Below are 10,539 nucleotides of genomic sequence, written 5' to 3'. Positions count from 1 at the left end.
TAATACCCACCACCAGGCTCACCCAACTCCCACCCCATTTTTGTATAATTGAAAACAAGGAAACAGAAATAGAACAATAAAACCAAATAGGTCAATACAAATCTTATTTGGATTGTTTTAATAATTGAAAATCTTGAAATACAAATAAGATTTGTATTGACCTGTTTGATTTTATTGTTCTATTTCTGTTATTCCTTCTTTTCAATTATACAAAAATGCTGCTGTAGGAAAAATAAAGTCTCCATCCTAAAAGAAAAAAAAAAAAGCCAAGTGAACATGTAGCCTCCACCACTTTTTAAATATCCTTACACAATCATTCATTCATAGAACTTAAAAGTCTGGTGAAATCTCAGATACAGGGGACTCTGTACACTTAAAATTGTAGCTTTCCAGCCTAAATAGTGGAGAAAAGCACATTTAAAGGAGTTGGGAACTGCTTGTTTACAAGAAGGACATTCACAGTATCCATTAGTAATGTATTAGTTATTACAACATAATTTTTAATCAAATATAATGCCCTTTTACTTTTAATAGAAGTGTATCTTATTCATATTTATAAATATATTATAGACATGTAGATATTTTCATGTATATAAACATACATATATATGTGGTTTGTTTTCTGGCAACTTCTTTTCACTGTTTCTTTTTTAAAAAACACTTTTTCCCCCTTTATCTTTTTCTTTATACTTAATTATGTATTTGAGTGTTTCTGTGTTTGAGAGCTCAAAAAGTTTTTAATTGAGGTATAGTTGATATAGTGTTATATTAGGTTCAGGCATATAGTATAATGTATTCAACACTGAATGATTTAATACATTAGTTATGAAGATACACAACACCATAGTAACAGTAAACATAGTCAAATGCAGAAAATATCTAATATTTTGATATGATGGTATGTTAACCACTCAATTATAGTTTAAAGTTTAAAGGACAAGAGTAACAATAGTAAATATAGCTACTAAAATTAGTTAACAAATATTCAGTATAAAAATAGAAAAGTTGTGGCTTTAAAAAAAATAAAAGGGGAGAGTTAGAATGTGATTTTTTTCTTTGTAACTAGAGTCAAGTTGTTAAAAGAAAATAGACTGTAATATCTATAAGGTATCTTATGTAAGCTTCATTGTAAGCACAAAGCAAAACAACTACAAAACATATATATGTGTGTGTGTGTGTGTGTGTGTTTACACCAAATATTCTTCGATGATTATAATGAAGGGAATTCAGTCATTTGTGACAAGAATTAACCTTGATAATGTTATGCTAAGTGATATAATTAACACATTTGTGAGGAATCTGAAAAATCTGAATGTATAGAAACAGAGAGTAGAATGGTGGTAACCATGGATGTAGGGAAGAATGGGCAGTTGTTATTCAGAGTGCAAACTTTTAGTTGGAAGATAAATATGTCTGGTATCCAATGTACAGCATTATAGTTAATAATATAGTGTATTATACACTTGAAGTGTCCTAAGAGAGTATATCTTAAATGTTCACACCACAAAAATTGTGTCAATTACATGATGTGATGGAAATATTATCTAACACAAAGACAGTAATGATATGGTAATATATATAAGTGTATCAAATCAACATGGTGTACACCTTAAAATTATAACAATGTTAGATATCAAAATTATGTCAACAAAGTTGGAAAAAACTAAATCTTGTTTTCTTTTAAACTTGAACATTTTTTTTCCTATTTAAAAGATAAGGCACTTCAACTTTGATAAATACTGCTGGATTTTTTAAAATTATTTTCTTTTTAAAGATTTTATTCATTTATTTGACAGAGAGAAATCACAAGAGAGGCAGGCAGAGAGAGAGAGGAAGGGAAGCAGGCTCTCCGTTGAGCAGAGAGCCCGATGCGGGACTCGATCCCAGGACCCTGAGATCATGACCTGAGCTGAAGGCAGCGGCTTAACCCACTGAGCCACCCAGGCGCCCTAAAATTATTTTCTATTGTTAGAGAAAATACAGTGATCATCTCATTTGACTTCAAGTAGATGACCTGATATTTCCCCTCCAATCTCCCAGAAATTCTCTAATTATTCTTATAATCCCATACTTGTTTCCAGATATACAGATATTTATGATGTTTATCACATTTTGAAATATAGAAGTATATGTTCATTTATTTAGTTAGTTATATTTTTTCAAACATAGTAATTCTATATTATGTTTGATATTCTTTTCTTTTTTGATTTACAAACTCATCCTTTGCTTTTTAATCTTTTCTTTTTTCTGTTTATTTTTTCCTTGGAGATTTTTGAGCCTCATTTTCTGGTTTTAACCAGTTTTAACTATTATCTATTTCTCATTTTCTAAGGATTTTGAAGGGGCGGGGGGGGTGGGAGGTTGAGGAACCAGGTGGTGGGTAATAGGGAGGGCACATACTGCATGGAGCACTGGGTGTGGTGCAAAAACAATGAACACTGTTACGCTGAAAATAAACAAATAAAAAATAAATAAATAACAAAAATACATTTTTTAATTTATTTTTATTAATTTCTAGCCAATATTAATCTGGATCAAAATTAATCTCTATTTTTGATTATATTTCTCTTTCTATGTCTCATGTATAGGATTAGAATACTATTTCACAGAAATATCACATTAATATTTTGTTAAAGAAAACAATTTCAAATATTTATATATCATGTAATTTTTGACTTTATTATGCTTTCCTATTATATCACTTTACTAATTTTTACTTTTCATAATGATGTTGCCTACATGTAAATGTTTTATACTTTAAAGTAATACATTGCTTTTTTTTTGGTATTATTGAGCTTTATTCAGAAATTGGTTTTAAAATGTGTTTAAGTCTTTTATATATGTATACAATTTTAATAGAATAATTAAGGAGCAGTTTAACAGTCCTGTATATCTTTGTTATCCATCATTACATGTTCCTCTGACTATTTTTGTAAAAAAAAAAGCACAAGAAATTAATATTAGACTGATAAAAAGTATTGTCTTAATTCTTTCTGATTTTCTTTTGTTCCCATTATATGACTAATAACCAATACAGAGATGGTCACCCAACAGCCACTCAGTGAATATTTGTAGTGTGAATAGACTAAAGAATGGCAAAACTTATAGAATATATAATTAACAAATTGCTTAAGTTATTGTGGATCACTTTAAAACGGCCTACTAAAAACAGTTAATGTGGACTCTGAGAAACAAACTGAAGGTTTTGGAGAGGAGGAAGGTTGGGGGTTGGGTGAGCCTGGTGGTGGGTATTATGGAGGGCATGTATTTCATGAAGAACTGAGTGTGGTGCATAAACAATGAATTTTGTAACACTGAAAAAAATAAAATAAAATTTAAAAACAAAAAAAAACAGTTAATGTGTTATCTCAGTTCATTTACTGAAAACACAGAAAGTGTGTTTTTCATTTTCTATATCTCTGTGACATTTTGGGAGTGATAGCTAATTACCTTCAAAGATAGATCCCCAGGACCTTCTGGTAATCCCAGTCCCTTCTGAGCTGCTAATAATTTTCCCCTAAATGGCAGAAGTGATCATACTTTTCCTGACTATCCACACAATGCCATATATTTAACTGAATGAGGGAGCCTAAGATAAGATCTCAAGGCAGAAAGGTCCACAGGTCACTCATCACTAAGTTATGTTTGCCCAACTCTGCCACTGATCTGGTTTCCAACCAGGTAATGCCATATTTTAATTTATTTAAAATCAATTAATTAACATATAGAGTATTATTAGTTTGAGAGGTAGAATTTAGTGATTCATCAGTTACACATAACACCCAGTGCTCTTTACATCAGGAGCCTCCCTTAATACCCATCACTCAGTTATTCCATCCATCCCACCCACCTCCCCTTCAGCAACCTCAGCTTGTTTTCTGTAATTAAGAGGTAATGCAGTAATGTCATTTTTTAATATGGAATACTTATAATATAAAGAAATAGAAGGTCAGAGTTGCATAAATTCAGAAGGCACAATATTTCCCTGGATGTGAAGGGAACCTATGCTAATTTCTGTGGAATTTTGTGGAAAATTTGTATTTTAAGATATGCATATTATAATTATGTGCTATTCATCATTAATGATTATATGCTGTATATTTATTTATAATTTGTATGTCAAAACACACAGGAGTCATTCTGTCTCTGATTGTCTTGTCATAAAATTTTACTACACAATATTTCATTTATCATACTGAAAGGGTGAGTTTCTTAAAATTCTTCATATTGAAAAGAAAAAAGAATTAAGAAGTGGATTGTTTAGGGGTGCCTGGGTGGCTCAGTCATTAAGCATCTGCCTTTGGCTCAGGTAATGATCTCAGAGTCTTGTGATCTTGCCCTGTGCTGGACTGGCTCCCTACTCAGCAGGAAGACTGCTTCTCCTTCTCATACTCCCTCTGCTTGTTATCCCTTTCGCTGTCTCTCTGTCTGTTGGATAAATAAATGAAATCTTTAAAAACAACAAGTGGATTGTTTAGAAAATTTTTATATAATTTCTATTACTAAGGCAAACTATTGCAATGTTGTATTAAAAAGTGATTTTCTTGATTATGTACATGTTTGCATATACATAATTATGCTATTTTGAAAATACAATTAGATACAGTGTGACTCTTTTCCATATCTGCCTTTATATACTATATCAATCAATCAATGTTATTAATATGTATAGAAAACAAGAAACAAAATATGTGTAGTAAATATTAATGGGAAGATGAGAGGTGCCTTAGTTTCTTTTCTGTTTCACAAACATTTTAAGTGATATTATACTGTTTAAAAAATCCATTTAAAGAGTGAGCAAAGTATTTTTATAAACATAAGTCAAAGTAAGTTTATCAGAAAACAATATGTAACACCATCAATCTGAATTTGTTTTCTTTGCATGAAGTAAAACCAAACCGATGATCATTTCAAAACCAATTGAACTACATGAACATTTTGTCCAAATTCCACAGTGTAATACAGTTTGCATCTTAGGTGATGATAAATTGGTAAAACTGTGGAAACAGAGAAAAAGAGATGATGCAGTCTTATGGAACAAAATATGCATTTTGTATTTAATTCAGAGAACTTTGCAGAGAAAAAAATGAAATAAGTTTAGGGTATGATCATGGGAACTTAGAATACAGAAGATGAGTTTAACTGCCAAACCTGACTACTTGCAGCATACAGGTTCTAGCCTTTCCCCATGCATGCAGGAGTTCTTGGAACTAACATAATTCTTCAGTACCAGGCTATTTGCTCTCCTTATCCCCTAGAAAGAAATGATCATCCTTTGGTTCTTGAATCTTCCATTGGTATCCTCACTTATAATACCCTAATTTCCCCCCTTGTTTATGGTGGTTACGATCAGAAATAGTTGAATACTTATAATTTGCTCATTTTTTAAAAGATTTTATTTATTTATTTGACAGACAGAGATCACAAGTAGGCAGAGAGGCAGACAGAGAGAGAGGAGGAAGCAGGCACCCCACTGAGCAGAGAGCCCGATGCGGGGCTTGATCCCAGGACCCTGAGATCATGACCTGAGCTGAAGGCAGAGGCTTTAACCCACTGAGCCACCCAGGCGCCCCATAATTTGCTCATTTCTTTACTTCATGTCTCACATTCATGGAACTGTAAGTTTGATAAGAGCAAGGATTTCATTTCTTTGTTCACAGTACATTCCCTCATTATCATTCAGTGTGTGGCCCATGGCAGGAATTCAGTAATACCCGTGAAATTGCTATTTAATAGAATCTGTCGGGCACCTGGGTGGCTCAGTGGGTTAAAGCCTCTGCCTTCGGCTCAGGTCATGGTCCTGGGATCGAGCCCCGCATGGAGCTCTCTGCTCAGCAGGGAGCCTGCTTTCCTTCCTCTGCCTCTGGCTGCCTCTCTGCCTACCTATGATCTCTGTCTGTCAAATAAATAAATAAAATCTTAAAAAAAAAGAATCTGAAAAAAAAAAGAATCTGTCACCAAAAAAAAAGGAAGAAAAGTAGAATCTGTCTCCCAGTGTTTCAATTTTTGCATTGTTTGCTCATTTACAAATTTAAATTTTTACAGTATAAAAACTCAGTTTCTTTCACCAAACAACATTTTTTTATCTTATCAGTATTACATTGTTGAGATTTCTTCTGAACTACTCTTCAGTTTCTTAAAGAGATAAAATTAATACTCGAAAAAATTTCCCTAAGTCCTGTTTTGCACATTAGTATTCTTTAACTAATGGCAATGGACCATCTTTCTCTCCTGCCCATGAAGCAGAACTTTAAAATAATCATAGTTAGTAAATTTGTCATTTTGATTATTTATATCTTTTAGTTTTGATTTTTGGAAATTTATTTATTATTCCCTACCAATTATTGAAGAAAACCAATGAGGGATGCTTATGGGGTGATAATTATATAGAAATTATAGTGCTTTCTGGATACCTGGGTGGCTCAGTCAGCTAAGTTTCTGTCTTCAGCTCAGGTCATGATCCCAAGGTCCTGGATTGAACCCCACATCAGGATCCCTTCTTGGTGAGGAGCCTTCTTCTCCTCTCCCTCTCCCTGTGCCACTCATCCTACTTATGCTTCCTTTGCTCTCTCTCCTTCTGTCAAATAAATAGCTAAAATCTTTTTAAAAATCTCACTGTTTTCTCTTTTCCTAGTTTGTAAGGTTAAGTGTTTTTATTTCAAAGGTAAAGGTACTATTATAACATTATCCACATTAATCTGGATCCAAATTCTCTGAGATAAGAATTAGAGATAATAAATAGAGATATCGATTTATTTATTTACTTAGATAAATAGAGATATAATAATAATAATATAATCATTTCTAAGGTAAGAATAGTGTCTCAGAAATTTAAACTTGTTTACTTAAGTAATTAAAGTTAACTTAGTTAAGGTTAAATGACCTTTGTTTCATTTAAAAACTAGTATGTTTTCTATCCCAGGGTTAGGGTTGTTCTTCAGACACTCAAAAGTTTATTTATGCTCAGTCTCACTATTTAGGGTCTATATTTAGAGCCCAGGGGCTTTGTTCCTTGGATAATCTCCATTTTTCATGATCTTAATAACATCACCAAACAATGTAAATTAAAACTATGCAAAAGACACTACATATGTAGCTAAAAGGGAATGTTAATTGCATAAAGGTGTTCATTGGGAATGCTGCTATTAAATTCCAGAGAGAAATCCCAAGGTAATATTGATTTGGGGCCATCAAGTGTGATAGTCAAGAAAGAATTCTTGAGATGTTTTATGGTGCAAAAATTGACAGGACCTGTGGGCAGAAAGAGCTGCACTTATGACTGTGAGGAGTGAAAAATCATATATTTTTAAATTTGTGGAGGGAGTTGGGGTAGAGCATAAGTTTCTAAGATTTCTGTATGCTGAAGTTAGAGTCTACAGGATCTTGGAGATGTGGTTATTGTTAAGATAAGTTTGCTTTTAATCTCTAATGAAACATCAACATTAAGGCAGCCATGCGTTCCTTGAAATGTCACACTCTGCGGGCCTCAGGTATTCATCAGTGGGCTCTAACTTGTAAGGAGATTTAATTTTAGCTACATTTATCTCATTTTTGTTTTTCTCACCAGGATCTTTTTTTTTAAAGATTTTATGTATTTATTTGAGAGAGAGAGACAGTGAGAGAGAGCATGAGAGGGGAGAAAGTCAGAGGGAGAAGCAGACTCTCCAAGGAGCAGGGAGCCCGATGTGGGACTCGATCCCAGGACTCTGGGATCATGACCTGAGCTGAAGGCAGTCACTTAACCAACTGAGCCACCCAGGCGCCCTCCTCATCAGGATCTTATTAATACCACTTTTGTATAAAAAACACAAACTTATGGAAGAGAGATTGTATACAACTGCTCGGATATAAGGAAAAACATCCAAATGTTCCATGTCCTAAGACCCCCTGGAAAACTAGTAATGGCTGTATCCTTTCTGTGAAATTCATTCACAAAATCTTACTTATAATTATGTCCAAGCACCAATGTCAAAAGCACTAGCAATGAGAAACAACAGTTTCCAAGTAGGCTTTATTCTTCTTGGCTTCACTAAATGGCCCCATCTGGAAATAATTCTCTTCTGGATAGTGATCATTTTATATGCCATGATCATCCTCTCCAACTCAACCATTATCTTGCTCTCTTGTGTGGACATTCATCTCTACACTCCCATGTATTTCTTTCTTAGCAATCTTTCCTTCTTGGATCTCTGCTTCACTACAACTGCTGTGCCTCAGATGTTGTCTAATTTGTGGGGGCCAGACAAGAGCATCACCTACACAGGCTGTGTCATTCAACTATCTGTGTTCCTCTGCCTTGGGGCAACAGAAGGTGTTATGTTGGTGATGATGGCCTTTGACCGCTATGTTGCTATTTGCCAGCCTCTGCATTATACCATCATCATGAATCATCAGTTCTGTTGGAAACTGGTACTAATAGCCTGGCTGTCTGGATTGATGGAATCTGTAACCCAATCTCCCATCACATTCCAGCTTCCTTTTTGCACCCACCACCACCTGGATGATTTTCTGTGCGAAGTTCCTGCCTTCATACGCCTAGCATGTGGAGATACCTCAGCCATTGAGTGGCAAATGACCATCTCTGCTGACCTTTTCACCATTGTACCAGTGGTATTGATCCTGACTTCTTATGGCTGTATAGCTCGAGCCTTGGGGAAACTCCACTCAGAAGAGGGAAGGAAAAAAGCCATTGCCACCTGTTCTTCCCACCTTATTGTGGTCTTCATGTTTTATGGGACAGTGGCCATGGTTTATGCAGATCCTAAGAACCACTTTGCTTCAAATTATGGCAAGATCTTCACTTTCTTCTACACTTTGGTCACACCACTGTTGAATCCTCTCATCTATACTCTAAGGAACAAAGAAGTAAAAGATGCTCTGCAAAGACTGCTAAATAAAATGATGCACAAATGAAAAATGTCCTTCTGAATCAAAAAAAGGTGTTGAAATCATGATGTTCTTATACTCTCCATTAGAGAGTCACTGAATTATCATTTTACAAAACAGTAGTTTTAGTTTAAAGGCAGTAATTTGTAACTTACTCTTTATTTCTATGGTTTTACATAACATATTGTTTAAAAAATTCTGTAGAGACATAATGACAGTTTTTGACACATAGTAAGTATCCAGAATATTTGTCAGGGGGAAATGTTATTTTCAGAGTTAACTTTTGAAGAATATTTATGATTTCTCTTGTCCTTGTTTTTGTTTTTATTTTCTCATTTGTTCTTATTTATTATGTTCAATTAGTCGACATATAATAAATCATTAGTTTGTTTTTTTTTAAAGATTTTATTTATTTATTTGACAGACAGAGATCACAAGTAGGCAGAGAGGCAGGCAGAGAGAGAGAGAGGAGGAAGCAGGCTGTCCACAGAGCAGAGAGCCCGATGCGGGGCTCCATCCCAGAACCCTGGGATCATGACCTGAGCCGAAGGCAGAGGCTTTAACCCACTGAGACACCCAGGCGCCCCTAAATCATTAGTTTTTGATGTAGTGTTCAACAATTCTTTAGTTGCATACAACACCCAGTGCCCATCACAACACACTTCCTTTTTAATACCCATCACCCTGTTATGCAACCCCCAACCCCCCTCCCTTCTGTAACTCTCAGTTTGTTTCCAGGAGTCCAGAGTCTTTCATGGTTTGTCTCCCTCTCTTATTTCTTCCCATTCATTTTTCCCTCCCTTCCCCTGTGGTCCTTTGCACTATTTTTTCAGTTCTACATGTGAATGAAGCAATATGATAATTGTCTTTCTCTGACTTATTTCACTTAGCATAATCCCCTCCAGTTCCATCCATGTTGGTGCAAATGGCGGGTATTCATCCTTTCTGATAGCGGAGTAATATTATATTGAATAGGGTAGCTCTATTTTTTATTAACATATAATGTATTATTTCATTCATGATTACAGGTCGGTGACTCATCAGTCTTATACAATTCACAACACTCACCATAGCACCAAATTCCATCACCTGGTCACCCCATCACTACCACCTCCCTCCCCTCCAGCAAACCTCAGTTTTTTTTTTTCCTGAGATTAAGAGTCTCTTATGGTTTTTCTCCCTCTCTGGTTTCATCTTGTTTCATTTTCCCCTCCCTTACCCTATGATCCTCTGTCTTGTTTCTCAAATTCCTCATATCGGTGAGGTGCTATGATAATTGTCTTTCTCTGATTAACTTATTTCACTCAACATAATAGTCTCTAGTTCCATCCACATTGTTGCAAATGCCGAGATTTTGTTTTTTTATGGCTGCATAATATCGCTTGTTTATATATGCCACATCTTCTTTATCCATTCATCTGTCTAGATTCTTTCCAGAGTTTGGCTACTGTGGACATTGCTGCTATAAACCTTGGGGTACATGTGCTCCTTCAGATCACTACGTCTATGTATTTAGGGTAAATACCCAGTGGTGCAATTGCTGGGTCATAGGGGAGCCCTATTTTTAACCCTTTGAGGGACCTCCATACTGTTTTCCAGAGTGGCTGCACCAAATTGCATTCCCACCAAGAGTGGAAATGGCTTCCCCTTTCT

The 10,539-nt window shown here is 34.9% G+C and overlaps 1 protein-coding gene across 1 annotated transcript; it reads left to right on the top strand.

The window, feature by feature from the left end:
- Window positions 1-7,983: 7,983 nt before the first annotated feature.
- Window positions 7,984-8,913, top strand: LOC123935994 (olfactory receptor 15-like). The gene has a single exon (XM_045996809.1). It carries the CDS (start codon window positions 7,984-7,986, stop codon window positions 8,911-8,913), a length of 930 nt encoding a protein of 309 aa, XP_045852765.1.
- The last annotated feature ends 1,626 nt before the right edge of the window (window positions 8,914-10,539 follow it).

Source organism: Meles meles, unplaced genomic scaffold (assembly GCF_922984935.1).
Source record: "Meles meles unplaced genomic scaffold, mMelMel3.1 paternal haplotype, whole genome shotgun sequence".
Lineage (NCBI taxonomy): Eukaryota > Metazoa > Chordata > Mammalia > Carnivora > Mustelidae > Meles > Meles meles.
Note: the sequence above shows the minus strand (reverse complement) of the source record. Positions and strands in the feature narration are given on the sequence as shown.

Coding starts and splice junctions, on each gene's coding strand:
- LOC123935994 (XM_045996809.1), top strand. CDS start 7,984: ATGAGAAACAACAGTTTCCAAGTAGGCTTTATTCTTCTTGGCTTCACT.